This window comes from Mastomys coucha, unplaced genomic scaffold, assembly GCF_008632895.1.
Source record: "Mastomys coucha isolate ucsf_1 unplaced genomic scaffold, UCSF_Mcou_1 pScaffold4, whole genome shotgun sequence".
NCBI classification, from domain to species: Eukaryota; Metazoa; Chordata; class Mammalia; order Rodentia; family Muridae; genus Mastomys; species Mastomys coucha.
The window spans coordinates 54,534,815-54,558,575 of NW_022196910.1; the positions used below are offsets into that span (position 1 = coordinate 54,534,815).

General features: G+C 51.5%; 3 protein-coding genes across 15 annotated transcripts in view; 1 reads left to right on the forward strand and 2 right to left on the reverse strand.

Annotated features, from left to right (window-relative positions):
• Position 1: 1 nt before the first annotated feature.
• Positions 2-8,547, reverse strand: Mbd6 (methyl-CpG binding domain protein 6). 11 transcript variants are annotated; one of them, XR_004112939.1, is made up of 15 exons: positions 6,670-6,802; positions 5,604-5,667; positions 5,382-5,518; positions 5,056-5,158; positions 4,784-4,946; positions 3,536-4,585; positions 2,779-3,431; positions 2,417-2,570; positions 2,120-2,289; positions 1,603-2,019; positions 1,465-1,517; positions 1,094-1,157; positions 780-957; positions 457-520; positions 2-351 (listed from the first exon to the last, which is right to left on the reverse strand). XR_004112939.1 is itself a non-coding variant. In XM_031350200.1 (13 exons), the coding sequence occupies exons 3-13, from the start codon at positions 5,492-5,494 to the stop codon at positions 883-885; spliced, it is 3,015 nt and encodes a 1,004-aa protein (XP_031206060.1). In that variant the 5' UTR covers positions 5,495-5,518; positions 5,604-5,667; positions 8,521-8,547; the 3' UTR covers positions 2-882. The 11 variants fall into 11 exon arrangements, 8 of the variants coding, with proteins under 8 accessions (XP_031206060.1, XP_031206064.1, XP_031206065.1 ...); XR_004112938.1 differs by having other exon boundaries at positions 2-520; XR_004112937.1 differs by having other exon boundaries at positions 457-957.
• Ddit3 (DNA damage inducible transcript 3) lies at positions 7,736-14,239 on the forward strand. 2 transcript variants are annotated; one of them, XM_031350220.1, is made up of 5 exons: positions 7,736-8,178; positions 8,682-8,847; positions 11,618-11,665; positions 13,217-13,374; positions 13,613-14,239. In XM_031350220.1, exons 4-5 carry the CDS (start codon positions 13,237-13,239, stop codon positions 13,979-13,981), a joined length of 507 nt encoding a protein of 168 aa, XP_031206080.1. In that variant the 5' UTR covers positions 7,736-8,178; positions 8,682-8,847; positions 11,618-11,665; positions 13,217-13,236; the 3' UTR covers positions 13,982-14,239. The 2 variants fall into 2 exon arrangements, with proteins under 2 accessions (XP_031206080.1, XP_031206082.1); XM_031350222.1 differs by lacking the exon at positions 11,618-11,665.
• Positions 14,172-23,761, reverse strand: part of Mars1 (methionyl-tRNA synthetase 1) — a 16,416-nt gene continuing 6,826 nt past the window's right edge. The window contains exons 10-22 of one of the 2 annotated variants that reach the window (XM_031350208.1): positions 22,509-22,710; positions 20,221-20,295; positions 18,149-18,319; positions 17,918-18,013; positions 17,682-17,799; positions 17,125-17,338; positions 15,801-15,932; positions 15,614-15,718; positions 15,341-15,527; positions 14,820-14,891; positions 14,668-14,691; positions 14,488-14,580; positions 14,176-14,393 (exon numbers count right to left, since the gene is read on the reverse strand). In XM_031350208.1, coding sequence (XP_031206068.1) covers positions 14,247-14,393; positions 14,488-14,580; positions 14,668-14,691; positions 14,820-14,891; positions 15,341-15,527; positions 15,614-15,718; positions 15,801-15,932; positions 17,125-17,338; positions 17,682-17,799; positions 17,918-18,013; positions 18,149-18,319; positions 20,221-20,295; positions 22,509-22,710 — 1,636 coding nt within the window. In that variant the 3' untranslated portion in view covers positions 14,176-14,246. Of the gene's footprint in view, positions 14,394-14,487; positions 14,581-14,667; positions 14,692-14,819; positions 14,892-15,340; positions 15,528-15,613; positions 15,719-15,800; positions 15,933-17,124; positions 17,339-17,681; positions 17,800-17,917; positions 18,014-18,148; positions 18,320-20,220; positions 20,296-22,508; positions 22,711-23,761 lie in introns of both variants that reach the window. The other variant, XM_031350209.1, reaches the window with a different exon arrangement.

Genomic DNA, 23,761 nt, shown 5'->3' on the forward strand with positions numbered 1-23,761 from the left:
CCAGAGTTTCAAAATATCTCATCTGTTAAATTAAGAGTGTCTCCCATAGAAAAGCAGTGGAGGCCCCACAGGGCAAGTACAAAACAGAAGTAAAACTCCCAAGGGTCTTGTCTTTACAAAAAAAAGGCAGGAGGCAGCCCCTGGACAGCTGGTCATGCTGGCCGCTCCGGTTGGACCACGCTGCATAATCCTCAGTGGCATCATCACAACGTCTCTGAGCGTTGATGGGGAGAAGGGCCAGTGTAGTGTATGGGAGGAGAGATCCAAAGTCCTCTTGGCCCCCTTTTCATATCCCAGAGGAAAGCAGAGGGAACCTGGCTACACTTTGAAATGAGGCTATGTGTTTCGATCCTGGGGATAGGGATAAGAGGGGATCTGTGCTTTGAGCAACCTGAGCCAGAGGCAGAGGGGTGCTAGTGGGATACGGGGAGATGCATGATGCTTATTGCTCTGTACCTTTCACTGGGAAGGAGGGCAGCAGCCAACAGTAGCTCACAGGTTTGTAAACTGAGCCTGCTGGCTTTAAGAAGGGAGGCAATGAAGTCGAATTAAATATAAAAGAGTCATTTGTGCAAAAATAACTTAAACAAATAAAAGACCTGGGGAAGGGGTGTTCCTCTTAGCGCCTGATGGGGAGAGGGACATATGCCACCCCCCCAGGCCTCTTCAGTGACATGGCTTTGGGGGGGGGGAGCTTCCCTACCCCCTGCAATGGCTCAGGAAGGGATTTGTAGGGGAAGGGTTGCATTTGTGCTCTGAGTGGGGAGTAGTGCCCCCACCCACTGTCCACAGGTGCACGTGGCTGGCAGGAGCTCCCAAGGCTCAGCACTCAGCACTCAGCTCTCCCCAGTCAGGGTCAGATTCCAGCTCCAGGTATGGCTGCTATGGGGCCAGTTTCCTCCTCTTATTTTTGGCAGGACGTCCAGGGCGGGCCCGGGAAGGCAGAGGGACAGCCGCCTGTACAAGAGAAGTCAAAAAAAGTGATCCTTTAGCTAAGGTAACAGGAGTCTTTCTCCCCACCACACTAACCTTCCATTCTTGGCTTGCCTCCTCTTAGGCCTCTAACCCCCCCACCCATCCGAGCCACACTTACTCGTGTTGTAGGGCTGGGTTCCAAGGTAACGTCCTGGCGGGAGCTGCTGCTGTTCCGGGCAGGGCTGCAATAAGGGCACAGATGATCAGGAACAGCTCCCAAGCACCAGGTGAATTTCAGAAGGCTGGGTGAGAGACTTTCTACATTTGGATAGTAAAGGCACAATGTCCTTATTCATATTCAAGTATCTGCCATTTTTGAAAAGCAAGCCACTATTTGGGGCCGGGGTATATGTGGTTCAGTGGTACAATACTTGACTTAACATGCATAGGGCCTGGGTTTGATCCCCAATACCACAGAAACACACGGTACTATGTGGACACTTCTCTAGTCCCAACAAATAGGTGGCACGGGGTGGGTCTCACACTCACTTGTATTTTCTCCTCCGGCCACGACGAGACTTTCTGACTATCCCCGGGGGCACCTGAGGAAAGATGGACAGTGTATGTGGAAAAGACGAGACACGTTCACTCGAGCCCAGCGCCTGAACCTTACACTATGACACCTACCTTAAGGTCCTCAGAATGGGGCCCAGGAAGGGGTGGATCCTTGGGCTCAGCACCCCCTTCAGTTAGCTCCCCATTATGCTGCCAGTGGTGAGTCCTTCTTGGGGACCGTTCCATTTGTCCATTGAAGCCACCACGTGTCCCCCACTTGAGTGCCAGCCGGCCAGGCTCTCGGCGGCTGCCCGGCTTCCGGCCTCTGCCTGGCCTGGTCTCACCGTTAATGCCCCTAAGTCCCCCTCCTCCCCTGCGGCCCCGTTTCCCTGACCCCCTCCCAGTGAGCAGTTCAGGGACTGGGGGGTCAGGAGAACCGTGGGGTGGGGCTAAGGCACTGAGGGGAGGCCGGTCAGGCTCCGGTTCGAGGGCTGAGGCAGGGCTCTCAGGGGGCAGACAAGGGGCATCTGGCTGCTCTGGAGGGATCTGCTGGCGAAAACATTCTATTTCAACCACAGTCCTCTGCACCAGAAGAACGTGCCAGTCTAGGCCGTACTTTCTTCCTGACAGAGACCAGCCATGTGCTTACCTGCAGACTCTGTAGCAGGCAGGCTAGGGGGCTAGAAGCCTCCGACAGGGCAGGAGGCGCTCCCCCCCCAGGGAGGAGCTGCAGCCCTAACTGGCTGGAAAGAAGAGGGCCAGGAGGCTGCAACAGGCTGGGGAGGGTCCCAGGGCTGCTGGGCAGTGAAGACAGATCGCCTGTTGGGAAATCATAGTCAGGGCCTCTCCCTCAGCAGACTGAGCTGACCCCCACACACTCTTCAGTTTTACCCAGTGGTCAGAGGAAACTCTTCCCAGTTTTGACCGCTTGTCTCATGCCACTCACCCAGCAGGCTGGCACTCAGCAGAGGGCTAAGAAGTTGGGGGGGTCTCCCTGAGTTGGAGGGGGCCTTGCCCAGAGAGGAGGCCCCCGGGTCAGTAGTTGCCGTGGTGACACTGGAGGTAGGTGGTCCAGGTTGGGGGGCACTCAGGACACAGGGCTAAGAAGAATGGTTATATAGCATGTGGTGAAGTGTCTGACAGGCGTACAGTACCTCCACATGCATTGTTTGACCGACTCTGGGTGAAGTAGCCGTGCTCCCCTCTTATACCCACCCTACCCTAACCAAGACTTGAGTCTTCCCCAGAGAAATGCCCATCCTAATTTAGTTCTTATTCTGTACCACCAGCTCATACCCTGAGCCTTACCTGTGGGGGTGTCCCAGAGGGGGGATCCAGGCTGGCAGCCAGCAGCGCAGAATTTAAAGCTATGAGGGTGGGTGGGGCTGAAAGTGGGGGGAATAGTAGAGGGGGCAGGTCTCCCAAGCCTGAAAACGGCTCCCCATTTGGACCCCCGGCTCCCTCTGCAGATCCTTCCCCATCCCCAGCTGTGGGACCCAGGGCCAACAGGGGCAGAAAAGAGGCAAGGAGGTTGCTAGGGGGTGCAGAAGCAGGGGGGAGGAGGTCGGAAGGAGGTGGTGAAAGCAGAGAAGCTACCAAGAGTGAAGGCCCTTCAGGCTCGCCTGGGGCTAAGGGAGGGCCAGGTCCCCCTGGTGGGGGCAGCAGTGGCTCAGGAGGAGGCTGTGCTCCCCCAGCCAGCACACCAAATAAACTGTGGCTAAGTAATGGAGAAGGTGGAGGCTGTCCCAGACTCAGAGGGAGAGGCAAGGCCCCCAGCATCCCTGGGAAGCCAGCTCCACTGAGAGCCAGGCCCTGCTCGGGGCTGGGGAAAGGGAGAGCCTCTCCGCCAGCCAAGGGAGGCAGCGGGCAGGCTGCCCCCATGCCCAGCCCATCAGACGGGCTCTGAAGCACAGGGCTGGGGACTATGGGGGCTTTGGAGGCAGCTGCTGGGGCAGGGGCACCTGTAAAAGAAAACAAACTCAGCTCCAGGAAAGCACAACGCAACCTCTCTGACACCACCCCCAACCCACCAGCGTGCTCTCTAAGCTCCCCGCGACACACCTACCTGGCACACTGCTGAGGCTGCCACTGGTGGGCCCAGGCACAGAGGGCTGAATAGGGTGCCTGGGCTGGGGAGGGCTCCCTGAGGAGAGGGCTGAGGTGGGAGGAAGGTGTGCATCTGACCCCAAAAGGTTAAAGCTTCCATCCGAGTGGGAGGGGCCAGGGGTGGGGAGTCCCAGGAGGGACAGCACAGAGGGGAGAATAGGCTGGGATGGCTCCGGGAGAGGAAAGGGCTGAGGGACAGGAGCAGGGGCCCGAGGACGGCTCCGTCTAGGGGTCTGAGAGCCTCCCCCTTCTAGCAACCGCAAGACAGTTGGGGGCCGGCGAGGACGCCGCTGGGAGGGGCGGGGTGATGCGTGGGAAGCTGAGGGTGCCTGGGCACGGGGCCTTCGGCCCTGTAAAGTGCTGGGAGTGGTCAGCGGGGGCTGCTGGGCCTTGGCTGCTGCAGACAGCAGGCTGCTAGCAAGGAATGGGGGTGCCCCAGGCCCCTCCACTGTGGAGGCCCCTCCCAAAGAGCCCAGGACCAAGGGCAGGTGCATAGTGGCTGAAGACACTGGTGGCTGAGTGGCGGGACCAGGGGGACCAGGGGGACCAGGGAGATTATTGCTTGGGGGCAGGGGAGGAGGGGTTAAGGCATCACTACAGTGGAAGAGAGGAGAGTCTGAAGGTGGTGAGGAGGAAGCATGAGGGGCTGGAGGAGAGCCCAGGTCAGAGGGCACCAGGTTGGATCTGAGGGAAACTCCCCAGTTGTAGGAGGGGGCATTGAGGCTGATAGCAGGTAGAGGAGGTGGGGCTGGAGAGGGAGCGTTGCCTCTTGGGAGGAAACAAGGGCTGCTGCTGCCTGCAGAGGGAACTGGATCAGGAAGCCGGGGTGGTGGGAAGAGCCCTGCAGAGCCTGTCAGAGGGGGGAAGGCCTGGGGAACTGAAGGTGGGTCTTGAGGAATGGAGCCAGGACCCCCATTAAGTGGAGTTGTAGGAGGAACTCGACAAGGAGGGCGGACAGAGGAGGGGCCTGGGGACACAGTGTGGAACATTTGGGGGCTTGCTCCCTCTCCTGCAATAAATGAGAAGTGAAGGGTCAGCTTGTGGGTCCTTCCCTGCCATGAATGCTGTCTCCTCCAGTCCCAATTCCCACAAGTCATAACCATGTCCTTTCTCCACCCTGGGCCTGCCTTCTCAGATTGCCTCCCCAACATCCACCTTCCAGGCCCCAGGTTTCCCCCATTTCTCTCTAAAGTGGCAGAAAACTCACCAGGAGAAGAGTGTGAGCAGGTGGTCTCCATGCTGCGGTACAGAGTTGCCATGGCAACAGCTTTCCGCCTGTGGTTGCACAGCTTGGTCATGTCCTCCTCCGATGCAGGCCCCACCCCAGCCCCACCCGGGGTCACCGGGGCCAAAGGGTCAAAGTTGAAAACCTGTAAGGTAGGAAGCATGAACAGGGACAGTAGCGGTTGGATCTCAAGAAGGTATGGTGATCAGTAATTGGCTCCTGCATTGAGTCTCTGGCACCCCCACAGCTCTGACCTTGGGTACATTGAGTGGACACTCCAGACCGCACTTGCAGGTCCCATCGCTGAGGAGGTAGCTACGGGTTTGCTCCAAGGAAGACAGCTCTGTGCCACTTGGGCTGGGAAAGAACAGGGTCACAGGCATGGGGTTAATTTCAGTCAATCTGGACACCCTTCCTAAGGGCCAGGTAAATGCTTTCCTGGGAAGGGCAAGGCGTAAAGGACATGGGAAGACACAAAGAGTGAATGGATCCAGAGACCCAGAGATAAAGAGTGACAAGGAGCCAGCAACCAAAGCTCTGACAGGAGGGGTGAGGGGACGAAAACTCTGAAAAGCCTTACCTGATATAGTACACAGCACCTTCTCGCACACAGCGCTGCCACCCGATGGGGACAGACGTGGCCGCAGGGCCCCCAGCTCTGTCTGCTGCACTGCTCTCATTGCCTCCATTCATTGTGTGTGATCAGCTCCCTTGTGCCTGACAACACAGACATCCATGTGGGCACTAGGAGGGTTAGACTAGGCTGGGTACCTGAGGGAAAGTTCTGTCACACCACGGCTACCTGAACATCTCTGCAAACATTGTGGGATCCAGTCTAAAGCCGGGGCCACCAGCTTAGCCCACACCTGCAACACAAGGAAAGAGAAGGGCCTCTCAATCTACCCAGTGCACTCAAGGAAAGGACCATAAATAACATGGCGCGGTGCCTGCAAGGACCTCAAGGAGCTGCTGCCCATGTCCACAACGGTCCCCTCCAAGCCCAGTCCCTAGAGACCAGAGGAGTTCAGCACCTCAGCTCCCAAGGACCACAAAACCCTACCCTATTTCTTGACATATGAAGGCCTAGCTCCCTTTGTCTAGGCACAGAAGACTTCAGCAAGGAGTGTGGGCAAATTCCCATAATGCCAGGCCACTAGGAAGTTTCCCAGTGTCTGGCCGCTGCTGTCCCCTCCCCCAGGAAGATCATATAAAAAGTACAGATTGCCCCACAGGTCACCAAGCAATTGCCCAACTGCCTGGCCGGGTAGCACCACCTGAAATCCCCCCCCCATGCCCACTCCATCCAACAATCTCGGACCTAATTCATTTGGACCTCCAAAGAGGCTGGAACCAGAGCTCTCTCTTCCTCCAGGATCCTGAGAAGCTCCTGGTCCTCCCAAGCCGACGAAAAGAGGATTCATAATCCTCCACTGGCTTCCAATTAACAACGAGAAGCATTCCCTGACATGTAGGGACGGCCCTTAGACCTGCAAGCACCCCTCACCAACCTCACCATCGCTCCCGCCGCACACTGACGGCTTCCAAACTTTCCCTCTCATAACAAGGCGCCCTGTCACCCAGACTGCTTCCTTCAGCTTGGGGAGGAGGGGAAGGCAGGCGCACGAAGTAGGAAGGAACTTGGGGAGAGGGCGGGTGGAGGGTGGGCGAAGCACTGAAGGGAGGGAGGTCAGGAAGGCAGAAGTCAGGCACTGAGGGGGAGAAACAGCGGGGGCAGGTGAGGGTGCGGGGCTGTGGATGGGGCCGGGGAAAGGGGCAGAAAGGACGCGGAGGGGGCAGAGGGTAGGGACAGAAGGGGAGGAGAGAGAGAAGGGAGGGGGAGGGGCGGGGGGGCCGGGCCCCGCACTCACCGCGGCCCATGGTTCGGCTGGCCCCGCCCTGCGCAGTCGCGGCCCAGAGGGTGAGTGGGAGGGGGTGGGAGGTGGGTCGGTGGAGCCCGAGCCTCCGGTACGGCCCCGGCCGGTCTTAGCAGGAAGCGTCGCCGCCGCCGCCGCCGCGGATCACCGAGCGGCCTCCCGCGCATGCGCCATAGGGGCCAGGGGCAGCCCTGGGGATTCCGTTCCCAGAAGGCACCGCGCAGGCTGCTACCGCCGCCGCCGTCGCCGCCGCCGCCACCGCCGCAGCCGCCGCCGCCGCCGCCGCTGCCCGGACGGGAGAGGGGCGGGGCCGGGCCCCCGCCCAGCGGACAGCCGCGAGCCAACAGGAGGGGACGCAGTGCGCATGCGGCAGCGCGCCTACCCCTCCCCCACAACCCCCCATTAATCCCCAAGAGAACAAACACCCCACGCGGCCCCCCCCCGCCCTCCGCGGAAGGATCTGGGCCTCTTCCCAGGCCACCGATGGCCAATCCCAATCCTCCCTCGGGAGGGGCCCCTTCCGAAGCCACAATCTGTTGGGGGAGTCAGGAATGTCAGGTCCGGGAGGGGCTAGTCCTAAAAGATGAAAGTCGCGACTTGCCCTGCCCCGCCCCAAAGGCTTCCCGGGTAGTGTGCAAAGACTTGACCCGCCTCTCCAGGTCAACATGTCACAACACGACCTCAGCCTGTCAAGTCACATGACCTCTGCCTGTCACTGACAACCTGGTCTGTCTTTAGGCCAGGAAAGACCATCTGGTTCAACCCACCCCCCACCTCTACTAACAGAAGGGGAAATGAAGGTCTGGAGTGAAGGAGCAGTCTGGCCAAGGACCTGTCACCTTCGCACCATCCAATAGCAACCGGTCTTGGTTCAGTTTTTACTTAGACAAACTCAGACTTGCCCCTCTGAGTCTACGACAGACTATGTAATAGGCCACCACTTGGCCTCTGTTTTCATGGCACAAAAAAATACGTTTTGCAAGATGTGTTTACTTTTACTCGTTTTCTCCAGTGCTGCTTTTACCTTGATCGTTCTTTAATTTACAAATGAGTAAGGTAGAATCCTTGGACAAATTAAACTAGAATGTGTGTTTCCTCTGATGACCCAGTCCAGGGCAATCATGCGTTCAAGTGCATGCACGTCCCAGGCTCTACTGTATAGGTCGTGAACCCAGACAGCTAGAGGCAGGGGGCCAGCTCCTCAGCAGGGAGTCACAGGACTTGCTATCTTGGAGAAGGAAAAGGGTGGGTACTGGGCTTAATGAAGGGCGTACGAGCATCACACAAAGCAGGGGTGGGATAAGTAGGAGGCAGCAGTCCACACTCTAGAAAGAACTTGAATTCTGGCACGCAATGGACGATTCAGAAACAAACGTTAAAGGTGCCTTTCTGAGAGAAGCGGGTGGACAACCAAGGAAATGCCAGTGCCTCAGTCTTTGGGAAGCATTAGAAGGCTAAAAGAGGAGGAGATCTCTTAAAAGAGTCGAGAAGATGTCAATCCAGGTGAGCAAATTGGAAACTTTAAAGAGGCTCAAGAGCCTCGATGCCCATTAGCTGGGAGGGTCCAGGGAAGATGGGAGTCTTTATGGAGGAGTAAGTTGAGGTGATGAGAGGTGGGCAGACAAGTTCAGGAAGGACAGCCGTTGGGGCCGTTGGACATTGGGAGCTGGCGCTCCGCCCTCTTTCCTCTCTCCCGATCCTCCCCACCCCCCCGCACCTCCCACCACCATCGACGTCCCCTGCGCGTGCGCGCGCGGACACCGGTTGCCAAACATTGCATCATCCCCGCCCCCCCATCCCCTCCCTCGCCGCACTCTTCTCCGCGCGCGCGCATGACTCACTCACCTCCTCCTCGAAGCCTCGTGACCCAGAGCCACTTCCGGGTCCGAGACAACGTAGACTCCCAAGCCAGAGGGTGCAATGGGGGCGGGGCCACGGGACTCCTGAGTGGCGGATGTGAGGGGTGAGGCGGAGCCAGTGCCAGCGTGCCGCTTTCTGATTGGTAGGCTCCTGGACCCTGCCCCCCCCAAGGAGGGGCCGGACAGCATAAAAGATACTCGCTCGCCGCTCCAGAGGTCAGTACCTTGAGCCTAACACGTCGATTATATCATGTTGAAGATGAACGGGTGGCAGCGACAGAGCCAAAATAACAACCGGAACCTGAGGAGAGAGGCGAGTACTGACTCCGTCTACCCCCACTTTCCCACCCTCGCCAGCATAGCTATTTCATAAAGTTGGAGGCAACTGCTCTTGAGGATGTAGCCCCACCCCTTCCACTGTAAGCTTGTAGACTGAGGGAGGGGTGAAGGTGGCGAACCCCTAATTCAGGAATGGTGCTTACAGGCCCTCTCTGCGTTCCCGTTCCCTCGTCTCGAGTTGGTCCCTGCTCTGCAAAAGGGCTCCGGTTGCCTTTGGGAACTTGTCTCTGTACTGCGAACTGCGGGCCAGCTCAGCCAGGGCAGTTCGCAGGAAAGGCGGGGCAGCAGGACACACCCCCAATGTTGGGGACTCTGTTTCAACCTTTTCTTCACCAGCCTTATTCCCCCCAACTTTCAAGCCGAAGCGCCTCAGAGGCCAACATGGCCACTTTAGTAGCTGACTCTAAAGTTCAAGAGAACTCGAAGACTGACAGATCTTTGCAAGCAGGGATGCTGGTGGGAGGAGCATAGATGGGTTTTTCCCTTTTCCCCAGAGGTTTCTGGGTTTCCGTACAAGAGAGCAGCCTGGATCTCTTTAACTATGGGAAATTATTTGGGATCTCTCCAGGGTCTTCTGCTTCTCCCAGGACTGATCTCTGCTTCTTTCCTCAGTCTTGTCTCCCTACGAATCTGTGTAACCATTGCATCAGGCCAGCCCACTGTTTGTCTCTGTACCCTCAGGCCTCGGGCTCCTCTGCTGATGAAAGCCAGGTCCCACACACTGGAAGACCAAGGGAGTTTTCCCTAAGGGACAACCCTGCAGAGAAACACTCAGGGCAATATTGCGTCTGCAGTCCCCAGAGCCAGCCAGCTCTGCTCTGCCTTTGGGCTCACTGGGCTTAGTTCTCTATAAGGGAAATTGGGGGAGGGGCTTTCCCCATTCATTCCTAACAAATGCCTAATAAGCACCCACTATGTGCCAAGCATTTGGGGACTCAGGGTATATTAGGAGCAAAAGATGAAGCTGTTCTCAATAAAGCTTACATTTCAGGATAAAGCAAAAGGGAAAAAAAACAAAAGTAGGGAAGAATAGTTCAGGTTGGCAGCTAGAGGTTCTGTCATTCAAGAATTACCTCGGTGGGTGGGTGAGACTGAGAGAAGGCAAGCCTGTGAGCCAAGCAGATAATGTGTTAGAGCTTTATAGAAGGGAGAGGCAGAGCAGAAGGGCCAAGATGAGCTGCTTGTATCTTTAGGAACAGGGCAGTGGGCTGACTAGAGTAAGCAGGAGAGGATGATGAATGGAAACTCATTCTAGCAGCAGGTTGTGCAGAGCCTTGCAAGCATTCTCAGGATGCTAGTCTTTAACAGTTGTGAGCCGGGCGGTGGTGGCGCACGCCTTTAATCCCAGCACTTGGGAGGCAGAGGCAGGTGGATTTCTGAGTTCGAGGCCAGCCTGGTCTACAAAGTGAGTTCCAGGACAGCCAGGGCTACTCAGAGAAACCCTGTCTCGAAAAACCAAAAAAAAAAAAAAAAAAAAACCAGTTGTGAAACAGAAAATCATTGGGGGATCTGAGCAGAGGAATGACCTACATTAAAAGGGTTGGGGAAAGGTCCCATGTCATGGCACATGCATTAATCCCGGCACTCAGAGGCGAGGCAGGCAGATCTCTGAGCTCAGACCAGCCAGGGCTACATAATGAGAGTCCCTGACTCAAAATAAATACAAAAACAAAGGGTTGAGTATGTAACTCAATAGTACACTGCTTGCCTAGTATGTAGAGGACCCTAGATCAACCTGCAGCCATGAAAATAAAGTAAAAGACAAGAATAGAAACGGCATATCTCAGCTGGACATAGTGGCACAGCCTTTAATCCCAGCACTTGAAAGGCAGGCAGATCTAAGCCAGCTAGTCTACAAATCAAGTTCCAGGACAGCAAAAGCTACATAGTGAGACCCTCTCTAAAAGAGAAAGAAAAAGAAAGATGAGATTTCAAAGAGGCTTCCAAAATAATCTAAGGAAGGGAATGTATGGTAAATTTACATCTGGAAATACTTAGGTTTAGGGTACTTTGAGAAAGAGGAGTCAAGGATAGCAAGTTTTTTGGCTTTAAGCACCTACAGTTGCCATTTAGTAAGAACTATACAACCTTGGTAGGAAAGGCCTTTCATGTGCACTGAATGCCAGCTCAGCATTCCAAAGGACATGGAGATCCAGAGCAGGCTATGCTGGAGGCTGCCAGAATGGGAATGGAGTCGGAGCAAGTGCTGCTCAGTTTTCTCTTCCCTGCAGTTTAGTCCTCACTTTGGCAGATCTGAAGTCTATCTGGGATTTAGAGAAAACTTACTTGGCCAGTACTTGGCTATTATGTAATCAAGACTACAAATGTCAGCAACTAAAAATAAAGTTAAGCATGCCTCTGTCCTTGGAGTTGGCTTCAGGGATACACACGCCTATGTGTGTTTGTTTGTGTATTACAAGAGAACTACAGCCTGCTCTACAGAATTGAGTTCCAGAATCCCAGGATGCCCAGGGGTACACAAAGAAACTGTCTCAAAATTCCACTTTCAAAAAGGAGCTTGCTGGGAGGTGGTGGTGCACGCCTTTAATCCCAGCACTTGGGAGGCAGAGGCAGGCGGATTTCTGAGTTCGAGGCCAGCCTGGTCTACAGAGTGAGTTCCAGGACAGCCAGGGCTGCACAGAGAAACCCTGTCTCGAGGAAAAAAAAAAAAAAAAAAAAAAAGGAGCTAGAGAAGACCAGTAAGAGGCTGGAGGTAAAGGAGCTGTCTTCCCCTTTCTCCACAGTGCTCCCGAAGGAAGTGCGTCTTCATACACCACCACACCTGAAAGCAGGTAATCATAGCCACCTTCAGTCAGCTCCTAATGCTGCTCATGTTGCTTTGCTGGGGTAAGAATTAGACAAGGCCTTGATCCGAACAAGCTTTTGCTGTCAAACCAAGTCTTTCTCTGACACCATAATGTTGTTTTAGAGCTGACTTCCAAAGTCAGCCTCAACAATGGCAATTGGTTTGTCTTTCCAATTCTTAGTCCACACCAAAATTAGACCCAAAGGACCTTTCCCCTAAGCTTCCCATATAAAAAAAAGGGAATACAAATGGCCTGGTAATTGCTCCTGGAAATTACCAGTAGTGATCCCAAGTGAGTTGAATACTTTTACTGTAATCCTGTAAGAATATATATGCATAGCCAAGCCCAGTGGCTTGTTCCTCTATCTCAGAACTTGAGAGAATATTGAAGTTACCCAGAGGAGCATGTTCTGCTATGTGTAGTCCCAGCACTTGGGAGACAGAGGCAGGTGGATTTCTGAGTTCAAGGCCAGCCTGTTCTGCAGAGTGAGTTCCAGGACAGCCAGGGCTACACAGAGAAACCCTGTCTTGGAAATATACCCCCATCCTCCAAGTTTTTTTCTGGGAGCTAGAGAGATGGTTCAGTGGTGAAGAGCACATGCTCTTCTTGTAGAGGATCTAGTGCAATTCCCAGTACCCAAATGGCAGATCAAAACCATCTATGACTTTAGTTCCCAGGGAATCCATGTCCTCTGTGGCCTCCATGTCCACCAGGAACACACATACAGCACACAAACACACATTCAGGCACTCACATATATACACACAAATAATAAAATAAATACACCTTTTGAAAAAAATGATATATGTTCAGGCTAGGTAGCCAGTTTGGATTAAGCTTGGTAGTGACCAGCATATAAATGAGGCTCTTGTTCAATTCCTAGCACAACAAAAAAAATGGAAAGCTGTGTGGCGGTGGTGCACACCTTCCATCCTAGCACTCAGGAGGCTGAGGCAGGCTGATCTGAGTTTGAGGCCAGCATGAGTTCTAGGACAGGTGGGGTTACACAGAGAGACTCTGTCTCAAACAAACACCAGAAAAGAATGGCAATAGAGCCCGGGGACAAAGCCTATCGGTTACGTGCCCTGGTGGCTCTTCTGCTGTACCTGAGTCAGGTTTCCAGCAGCCACATTAGGTGGCTCCCACTGCCTGGAACTTCAACTCCAGGAGAGCCAATACCTCTGGCCCCAGACACTGAATTATATTTATTTGTTTGCGGGGTTGCTGGCCATGGTGTGCATGTGATCGCCTGGACAACTTTTTTGAGAGTTGAATCTGGCAGGATCAAACTGAAGACTGCTAGGCTTGGGTAACCATCTCTCCATGCTGACACTCCTTTATTGTGCATTCAGATCAGAGAACAACTTGTGTGAGTTGATTCTCCACCCCCACTCTCTGCCAATGTGGCCTTCAAGGAGTGACAACCTATGTCCTTACCTGTCTTGCAAGACCAGTATATTTAATTCTACGTGTTAAAAAAAGCGCGAGGATCAGTTCACTAACTAGTGAATGGAATGTATTTATGTCCTTTTCCAGAACCTGGTCCAACTGCAGTCATGGCGGCGGAGTCCTTGCCTTTCACCTTTGAGCCGGTGTCCAGCTGGGAGCTGGAAGCCTGGTATGAGGATCTGCAGGAGGTCCTGACCTCAGATGAAATTAGGGGCACCTATATCTCATCCCCAGGAAACGAAGAGGTGAGTGAGAATGCTGGTCCTAGCATGGGCGAGCAGGTTGATGGTGTGGGCCCATAGCCCCAGCACTTGTCGAGTGCAGGCAAGAGGTTCAGTTCATGGCCAGCCTAAGCTAGAGTTTGAATGTAGCCTATACAAGACCATCTCAAAACACAAGCAAAAATAAAATAACCCCAGGAAACTGGGATATGTATGCCTCCCCTGAACTAATATTTATGTTCCCTTCTTCATCTCCTTAAAGGGAGGATCAAAAGCCTTTACTGCTCCTGACCCTGCGGCCCTGGCCTGGCTGACCGAGGAGCCAGGGCCAGCAGAGGTCACAAGCACCTCCCAAAGTCCTCGCTCTCCAGATTCCAGTCAGAGTTCTATGGCTCAGGAGGAAGAGGAAGAAGAGCAAGGCAGAACTAGGAAACGGAAACAGAGTGGTCAATGCCCAGCTCGGGCTGGGAAGCAGCGCATGAAGGAGAAGGAGCAAGAGAACGAGAGGAAAGTGGCACAGCTGGCTGAAGAGAATGAACGGCTCAAGCAGGAAATAGAACGCCTGACCAGGGAGGTGGAGACCACACGGCGGGCTCTGATCCACCGCATGGTCAGTCTGCACCAAGCATGAACAGTTGGCGTCACCTCCTGTCTGTCTCTCTGGGAGTGTACCCAACACTATCTCGCCAGTGCCATGCATGTGACCCTCCACTGCAGTGCTGAGGAGGGGAACTGAGGGCAGACAGAGGAGAGGGTCTCGGCCTGTACATATACACTGCAGTGCTGAGGAGGGGAACTGAGGGCAGACAGAGGAGAGGGTCTCAGCCTGTACATACACACTGTACATTCTTTATTACTGTCCATAGCCAGTAAAGTGACTTTGTGTGAACATCCTCTCACTTTTTCTTCTTGCCTTTAGGAGTTTCAATGGGTTTCCCCTCAGCCAAAGCCAACTGTTTCTTTAGATCCAAGAGTTTAGCCACCTCCGCAGCAACCTGGTTCTTATCTGCCTTCTGTGCTTTCAGTTCCCGGACTATGTTGCCCTAAGAAAAGAATAGGGGTGAGGAAGACAACAGCCCCATGACAGGGACCTGTGTAGCTTCAGTACCTCCTCTCCTCAGGGTCCCTGCTTCATACCTGTTTGGTTACCTCATCCACCAGCGTTTGTATGTGCTGTGACCCTGCTGTTGTGACTGTCTCAACAACTGCTGGCTTGGGGGATCCTTTAGCCTGGAGAAGAGCAGCAGAGTTATTACGTGCTGACATAAATACCCTCTGGCCTCCAGTTTCACATAACGTCTCAGAAGAAATGGTTACCTTTAACTCCAAGGACTCTTCTAGCTAAGACAGGAAAGAAATGTGAGGAAGCAGTAAGGCCAAAGGTGGAAAGAGAGGAGTCAGGATACTTGGGGAGGTTGGGTGGCACTGCAGGGCTTTTGCTGGGGGAAGGCACAGTCTAGCTTGCTCACCTGGCCCCCTCCAAAGCGCTGCCTCAAATTTTCAATCTGGTCATTTTCCAATTTTTGGAACAAAGGACTGACCTGTGGAAACATTAGAATCAGTCACTGATAATGTCCAGCACAGTACACAGAACAACTCCCCAGCCTCCTGACGCTCAGAGATCCCAGGCTTGAGGAGAAATAGGAGTGGGACATAGCAAAGGCAGCGACCAGTGGGGAAGAACAGGGCACAAGGGGATACCATTAGTGTCAGAGCAGAGGGCTGTCAGCACCAGCAGGCCAAGGGATTTCTCACACAACATTTCTATTCTCTGCACTCACTGGCTTCTGGCATGAACAGCAATAGGGATATACAGATAGCACCGCACTCAAAAGCTGGAGTGCAGAGTTAGGGAGGGCTTCTGAAAACAGCTCTAGACCCCTACACCTATGACAGAGACGTTTAGGTCTCTAATAACCTGACCCCAAAGGCAGCACTGTGAACACAAGGATTTTAAGTGGCCAGTGCCACCAACATTAATGAGACCTACTGTGCCAATTCGGTGGCCTGCTGGTAAGGTACAAATGAAGCTTGTGGCAAGGATGCGGCAGGCTGCAAGTGGGAGCTGCAGCTGGGTCTGGATGGTGGAGCTGACTGTGGGCATGTATGGCTGCAGCATGACAGACAGCAAGGCAGCCATGTTCACTGCCATGCCTGTCACTGTGCCCGCCCGCTGCCTGAGAGAGAGAGAGAGACATGTCAAGGCTACCAAGATGTAGCATGTCACTTAATTCCTCCAGCCAGCCCTAGCTCCTGAACGCACCTGTCAGTCTCACCGCCTTTAATCCGTTTCCAGGGCTCATTCACTTGAATGTATTGGTTGCCATGGCGAGATATGGTAAGGATACTACGCAAGGCATCTCGGATCCTGGGAAGGGAGGAAGCAGAGTATATAGGACTGCAAACCATACCAACATATCACTGACTGGACAGAGCTGGAAGTCACTTACCGAACCTTTTCCAACAGATGGTGATAGCGTTGGAGTTCCCAGGAGACATGGGCCACCAGGCGTCTGTCATCATGGGTTAGCACCATCTCAGGCACACAACCACCAAAAAACTTAGACACAAACATGCCAGCTCTTAGGGAAGGGAAGAGAAAAGCCAGTTAGTGCCCGGTTTTCATAGAGAAACTTCATCCCACTTCTATAGGTCTTCATGATTGGGCAGCCAGACAGCTCATGAGGTCAGCAAAGGTCGCCACCAAGCTCAATGAGTTCAATTACTGGCATCTACATGGTGGAGGGAAGAACTGAGTATGCTGATGTTCACGTCACACTTTCAGTCATACCCTACAGTAAACAGTAATAATTGTTTTAAAAAAACCCAACCACAGGGTAAAAGCTAACTCTCTTGGCGCTCCTGTAAGTGCCTGACAACTCCTGGCCCTTCAAACTGGAAGTGAGGTTAAAGTCTACATTCTCTCTCTCTCAATAATGTAATATAAAGAGATAATTACAAGAATTTTCAAGATGAAGAATGTTATAAGCTAATAAATATTCTAATGAAGCTGCTAAATATGGTTAAGGGCCGAGCTACATGTCCAGAGTGCTGACCGAAGAATCTTAAGTGTAGGAGGCACTTGTGTGTCTGTGTGTGCTGAGGATGAAGCCCAAGAACTCTGAATCTACTACAGAGACACTGAGCTGTGTCTCCAGCCCCAGCATATGCTGCTCCTTTGGAGAACGGCTGCAGAGCAGGGTTACAGCAACCGCGGAGGGTGAGCCTACGGCACAGCTCTGACACCCAGGAGCAGGGTTACAGCAACCGCGGAGGGTGAGCCTACGGCACAGCTCTGACACCCAGGAGCAGGGTTACAGCAACCGCAGAGGGTGAGCCTACGGCACAGCTCTGACACCCAGGGGCAGGGTTACAGCAACCGCGGAGGGTGAGCCTACGGCAGCTCTGACACCCAGGAGCAGGGTTACAGCAACCGCAGAGGGTGAGCCTATGGCACAGCTCTGACACCCAGGAGCAGGGTTACAGCAACCGCGGAGGGTGAGCCTATGGCACAGCTCTGACACCAAACCACCGCTACTCACAGAAACAGGTTAGCGATCTGAAGGCTAACTTTGTTGTGAGGAGAGCACACACCCCAGTTTTAGAAAGACCTTTAATAAGGATCTAAAGCATGAAGATTTGCTTTGTGACCACTTCCGTCAAACCACCTGGCTACAGCCGACCTGCCTCAAGAATGACCAGCTTAGTGTGTGCAGCAGCCACTCACACCTCCTTGCCCCCTGGCCGGGTGGACCTCTCCCTGCTTCCTCCTACCTGTTGATGAAGTTGCCCAGATTGTTGAGCAGCTCAGAATTGTTCTTAATCAGCAAGTCTGTCCAGGAGAAGGCACTGTCCTGGCCCTCAGGCCGAATGTATAGCAGATAAAAGCGCCAGATGTCAGCAGGGATCCCTGTACCCTGGGCCATGTCTCCAAACACTCCTACCCCTCGGCTCTTAGAGAATTTCCCATCCTCATAGTTGAGGTATTCTGGACAAAAGAGGACGACTCAGGTCATGCTCTGCCTTCCCACAGCCCTTCCCCCCAGCCTCCCCGCAATGCTGACTATCCAAGGACAGCTTTCCTTGAGGAGTTCACAGAGCCCATGGAGTTCCATGCTCCCATTCTGGCCTTTGTCCTTTTACTTATACCCCTAGGTTCAGCTTTAGATTTTGCTTTCCAGTTCTTGTTTCCCCCTGTGGATTGCGTTCTCGGCTTTAACCATTTCCTGTCTCACTCCTAACCGAGAACCAGCATGTCTCCAGGCTCATCCAAGCATTACCTTGGGCCTCATACCCTAGGAACACCCCCACAGTGCTCTGCCAGGACCTACCTGTAGCAATGAGGTGCTTGACTAAGGTGTAGTTGTCCTCAGCTCCTAGGGCTGAACAAGGAAAGACCAAGCCATGGAAGGGAACATTGTCTTTGGCCATGAACTGGTAGAGGTCCACCTAGGAGAAGACATTGGGAGACTGCCAGAAACTCTCCTCAAAGGAGTAAGCCCAGAATACCTAATACCTCTTACCTCACACCTCGTCCCCACAGACAGGCTAACCGAAAGCAGCTTACTTGTTCTGGATTCTTCCACCATCTCTCCCATTGGTCTGTGTAGTTGGCTGTGATGGACAGGTAGCCAATAGTAGCATCAAACCAGACATAAAATACCTGCAGGGAAACAAATAGGAACCAACCTAACATTTCAGGCTAAGAGGAAATATCACAATTTTTTAACTAGCTAGCCCATGAACTTGATCCTGAAGGTGAACGCTTTAAGTCATGGCTAAGGCTAAAGGTACTGACCTTGTCCTCAAAACCTTCCAAGGGCACAGGAGTTCCCCACTTGAGGTCTCTGGTGATGCATCGTGGCTTGAGGCCATCTCGAAGCCAGGAACGAATAATCAACCTGGCATTGGATGTCCAGTCACTGCCAGGCAATGTCTTCCCCAGCCAGTCCTCCAGGCGCTTTTCCAACTGAGATGAAGTAAAAAACAACAGGACACAGGACATAAGACACAAACAGGATGGCACCAAGGTCAGTGAGTCACACGCTGCACAGCTGAGTTAGTAGTCGTAAGTAAAACTAAAAGATTCATGACTTCAGGACATCTAAAAAATTATTAACAAATTTATTCAACAAAAACATCCACAGCCAGGCTATGGTGGTGCATGCCTTTAATTCCAGCACTTGAGAAGCCGAAGCTAGCCTGGTCTACAGAGCAAGTTCCAGGAAAATAAAGGTTACATAAAGAAACCCTGTCTTTAAAAAAAAAAAATTCCCTTGAGTCTTTAAATGTGTATACATAAAGAAATGTTGTTTGTAAAAGCAAAAACATATTGAAACTAAACTAAGTACAGTGGTATGTAGTTTGTAATTCTAGCTACTCAGAGGCAGAAGGTGCAAAAACTGAGTTTAAGAACTTGTGAATGCTAGGCACACACTTATATATACAAGCAGGAGTTTTGTGTGTGTGTGTATACATATGTATATATACACACACACATAAACAATTATAGAAAAAGCCCTGAGAGGGAGCAGTTGAAGGAAAGGGGGAAGTAATATAATTATATATTTTTATAAAAAAGCTTAAGCAGCTGAGAAGTGGTAGAGCACGCCTCTTTCTAATCCCAGCATTTGGGAGGCAGAGACAGGCACATCTCTGTGCGTTTGAGGACAGCCTGGTCTACAGAGTGAGTTTTAGGATAGCCAGAGCTACACAGAGAAACCCTGACTCAAAAAACCAAACACGTAAAAAAATAAAAATAGGGCTGGCGAGATGGCTCAGCGGGTAAGAGCACTGACTACTCTTCCAAAGGTCCTGAGTTCAAATCCCAGCAACCACATGGTGGCTCACAACCACCTGTAATGAGATCTGACACCCTCTTCTGGAGTGTTTGAAGATAGCTACAGTGTACTAATTTATAATAATAAAGAAATCTTTGGGCTGGAGAGAGCAGAGTTGACCGGAGCGAGCAGGGCCAATCTGAGCAAGCAAAAGTCCTAAATTCAATCTCCAACAACCATATGAAGGCTCACAACCATCTGTACAGCTATAGTGTACTCATATACATAAAATAAAAAAATAAATCTTAAAAAAAAACTTCTTAAAATATAAAAATAATGGGGCTAGAGAAATAGCTCAGCGGTTGAGAGAACTGGCTGCTCTTCCAGAGGTCCTGAGTTCAATTCCCAACAACCACACAGTGGTTCATAATCATCTGTGATGGGATCCAATGCCCTCTTCTGGTGTCTAAAGACATATATAGTGTACTCATACACATAAAATAAATAAATCTTTAAAAAAATAAAAATAAGTTTGGAATTAAAAATTTGGAATATGAACGGCAGATGGAAACAGCTAGGCTTGGTTCTCTCTCTTTTGTTTTTGTTTTTTTAAAGATTTATTTATTATTATACATAAGTACACTGTAGCTGTCTTCAGACACACCAGAGCTATCTCACCAGTCCCTACGCTTGGTTCTCTGTCTGTCTATAATCCCAGTATATAAATGATTACTGGAAATAAAAATACTCTTCAGAGGATCCAAGTCCCAGTCTTAGTGCCCATACTGGGGGGCTTACAACTGCTCATAACTCCAGCTCCATTCCAGGGGATCTGATGCCCTCTTCTGTCCTCTTCTACTGGGACACACATAGCACACAGGCTTATATGCATGTGCCCTCGTGTTTACACACACACACACACACACACACACACACATGTACAGACATATACATACATACAAAAAACAGAAACAAAAATAAATTAAAAAGCTGGGCATGGTGACACACGCCTAAAAATTAAAACAAACAAAACCACTCGAGAGTGGCTGGCTCCCAGTGTGTAGCTGTGGCAGAGGGCAGCCTGACTCACCTGAGGCAAGTCTAGAAACAGGTGCTTCGAGGACTTCACCACAGGGCAGGAGCGGCAGACTTTGCACTGGGGTTTCTGTAAAGAGAAATTCCGTAAGGAGGGTGTAATCCTGCTGGGAGCATGTAGGACCAGGGCTGCAGAGGGAAACTGTCCAGGCCAATCGCCTCCCTCTGGATCATCCTCACAGCTCAGAACGAGCACAGCTCTCCAATTGTGGCCTCCTGTCAAGAGGCTTGATGTGCATACTGCTGGAGCATCTGCTCCTGAGACTCAGGTCTCCGCACGCCCACTCAGGACCGTCAGTTACAGCCTGTCCTGTACTTCAGCTTGCTTCATCCACCTAGGAGTGGGGCTGGGAGGGGCTGCTTTGATATGTTTATTTTGTGTGCTAGTGTGACCATTTGGAAATCAAGTCTGTTTTCTTCTCCCAGCATATGGGGCTGAGTTTTCAGCAAATGCTGTGTCTACACAGCCACCTTGCCAATCCCAACCTGAGGTATGAAGGAGAGACACAGTGTTTCATAGCTCATCTGAAATCCACATCTATTTCCAACTGCTTCTTTAGAAGTCTGTATGCACTTCATGCTTAGCACAGCAAATGTTACCACTGCATCCAGCTCTGAATCTTCCCTACTGTGTGTTACTAGGGTTCAAAACCAGGACCTGACTCCTGTTAGCCAAGTATTCTACCACTGATCTATACCTCCAGCACAAGCCAAGAAGCATCTGATGTGAAGGCAGCACGGCAGCCTTCTTCTACAACACTCCCATTTCCTTGTGCTAGTGACCAAGTACGAGCGGATCGTTGGCGTCCTAGCCTCCAGGGCTTTGTCCTCATTCCTCTTTTTCTCTTCCATCAATTTCCTAGCACCACAGCTTCCCACTCAACTAGAGTAATAGCCAAGCTCCATCAATGTCCACGCAGGCTTCGGTGGTTGGCTCCTGCCCTCGGGGACTTCAGTTTGCCCACTTCCTTCTTGACATTAGTTACAGCTATACTGACCTTTTCTCTTCTTGTTTTTTTTTTTTTTTCCTTTTGTAGCCCAGGCTGGCCTCAAATGTAAGAGATTTACCTCTGCCTCCAGAGTGCTGTAATTAAAGATGTGCTTCACTATACAGGGTTTATTCTGGCCTTTTAAGCTCCTTGCTGCCTCTGGCTCTTTACAAATTCAGGTCTCTGACTTGGAATCTTTTTTTTTTTTTGGGGGGGAGGGGTTCGAGACAGGGTTTCTCTGTGTAGCCCTGGTTGTCCTGTCTGACTTGGAATCTTAATACTACTTTTACCTCAAGTGTTTCTTGTCATTCTCAAATTCAAATATCATCTCTTCTAAGAAGCCTTCCCTACCCACTTCAAACTTAGAGCCTACTCTTTGGCTCACCTTCCAAGCAGTTTATCCTATATCATCCCCGTTTAGTTAGTGGCCTCTTCCCCATTAGATAAAAGCCTGTCTGTCCGTTCTCTCATTCCCAGTCTATAACTGGCCTATTAAAAAGATTTAAAACATTTCTTAAATAAATAATATGTAAAGCAACAAATGAGCAAACTTAGAGGAGAAGACCAAGTATGTAATAGAAAAAGAATAATCTGCAAGCATGGTGGCACACGCCTTTAATCCTAGCACTCAGGGGAGGCAGAGGCAGGCCAGCCTGGTCTACATAGGCAGTTCCAAGACAGCCACCTAGCACTGATCAGATGGCCATTGCTAAAGCAACCTCTCTCTGTTCTGGCCCATGCTAACTATAGCATACTAGACAGAAATCAGCACAAGATCTTAGGTACGAAACATTAAAGTCCTGGCCAGGTGGAAGTGGTGCAAACTTTTCATCTCAGCATTTGGGAAGCTCTTGTGAATTCCAGTCCAGACTGGTCTACACAGTAAAACCCAGTAAATAAATAAATAAATAAATAAATAAATAAATATCCTGAACAGAGCCAGGCAGTGGTGGCGCACGCCTTTAATCCCGGCACTTGGGAGGCAGAGGCAGGCAGATTTCTGAGTTCGAGGCCAGCCTGGTCTACAGAGTGAGTTCCAGGACAGCCAGGGCTACACAGAGAAACCCTGTCTCGAAAAACCAAAAACCAAACAAACAAACAAACAAACAAACAAAAATCCTGAACAGTCTCTTTTAGGTATAATTGCATGCTCAGAGCCCACAGCTCCTACAAAACAAGCCGCCTAAGTCTGCCCCTTCCTTGTTCTCATAAATAATCATTTTTTTGATAAATCATTTTATGATAAATAATTAATAATTGTTTCCTTTGGGGTTCCTTGAGTTCTTCCTCTTACCTTGAGCTCAATGGCATTGATGAGCTTGCCACACTTGTCACACTGGTCACCTCGGGCCTCTTCATAGCCACAGAAGGGACACACTCCCTCTACAAAGCGGTCAGCCAGGAAACGCGCACACTGCTCACACCGAAGCTGCTCTACAGTATCTTGCAGCACAAAACCCCGTGACAGCAACCTCTGGAAGATGTCCTGGGTGATTCTAGCAAGGCCAGCAAGCCAAGGATGAAAAACAACAGCCAGACAAGTGTGGCCCCCTCCCTCTGCTGCTCTAACCAGAGACAAGACCTCATTCAGGGGGAGGCCTCCCACATGAAGGTCTATTCCTAGCTAGAAACCAGTGGACGCTACTGTGGTGCCCTCCTGACTCCAGATGCCCACACGGACTCTTCCCACTTTACAGTCCGCTTCTGCTGATTCTATATTTACATGGTGTTTTGGTTTGTTTCATTGGTTTTGAGAAAGGTCTCACGAGGCTAACACTAGCCACCACTTCAACTCCTAGTCCTCTGCTTTCACTTCCCAAATGCTGTGACCATATCCAGCTGAGTTTTACGTTCAGGTCATCACTCATTCAGGTCTTCACTCAGCATAAAGGTGGACTGTCCACCTGTCTGTCTGCAGCTTCTCTAGGGACTTTATCAGCAGAGGAAGAATGAATGTGTGTTATACAGATACATAAGTAGGGAGGAACTGTTTTAAAGACTCCAAGCTGGGTATGGTAGCACATATGTGTGCTTCCTAAACTTTGGAGATCTGAGGCAGGAGGATTGCTACAAGTCTGAGACCATCTTAGGCTATACAGTGAGGCCCTATCTTAAAACCAAGACTCCTAGGCAACCAGAAAGAGGAAATAGTAATGTAAGGAAAGCAGGAAGTCCCTTTCCTTCACATCCTTGGGTGTTCCTTCAGGCCCCACCCCAGTCCCTGTTCTGCCTTCCACCCAGGATGCACAGAACCAAAACTCAGGTAGTTGTCCCTGTCAGAAACTCTGCTCCTGTCTTTGTGTGATGTGGGGAGCCGCAGCTGCCACCCTATACATATATATTGAACACCTGGTCTCCAGTCAGAGCAGAGAGCATTGAGATAAACAAGCCTTAGTTGGAGAAGCTGTGTGCCTCTAGTTTGTGATGCAAGCTGGCATGATTTTCCCGCAGCCTATTATACTTTGCCACGTAGCTGATGCTGATTGGGACCAGGGAAAGTATTTAACCCACAAGGGCTGGGGGCTGGAGAGAGACTGGAGAGAAAGT

Excerpts from the sequence above, each read along its gene's own strand:
- Mbd6 (XM_031350200.1), bottom strand. The coding sequence starts at position 5,494 with ATGAATGGAGGCAATGAGAGCAGTGCAGCAGACAGAGCTGGGGGCCCT. Across the intron at positions 4,586-4,783 it reads CTGCTCACACTCTTCTCCTG|GAGAGGGAGCAAGCCCCCAA; the intron begins GTGAGTTTTCTG and ends CATTTATTGCAG. Across the intron at positions 958-1,093 it reads AACCCAGCCCTACAACACGA|GCGGCTGTCCCTCTGCCTTC; the intron begins GTAAGTGTGGCT and ends TCTCTTGTACAG.
- Ddit3 (XM_031350220.1), top strand. The coding sequence starts at position 13,237 with ATGGCGGCGGAGTCCTTGCCTTTCACCTTTGAGCCGGTGTCCAGCTGG. Across the intron at positions 13,375-13,612 it reads CATCCCCAGGAAACGAAGAG|GGAGGATCAAAAGCCTTTAC; the intron begins GTGAGTGAGAAT and ends ATCTCCTTAAAG.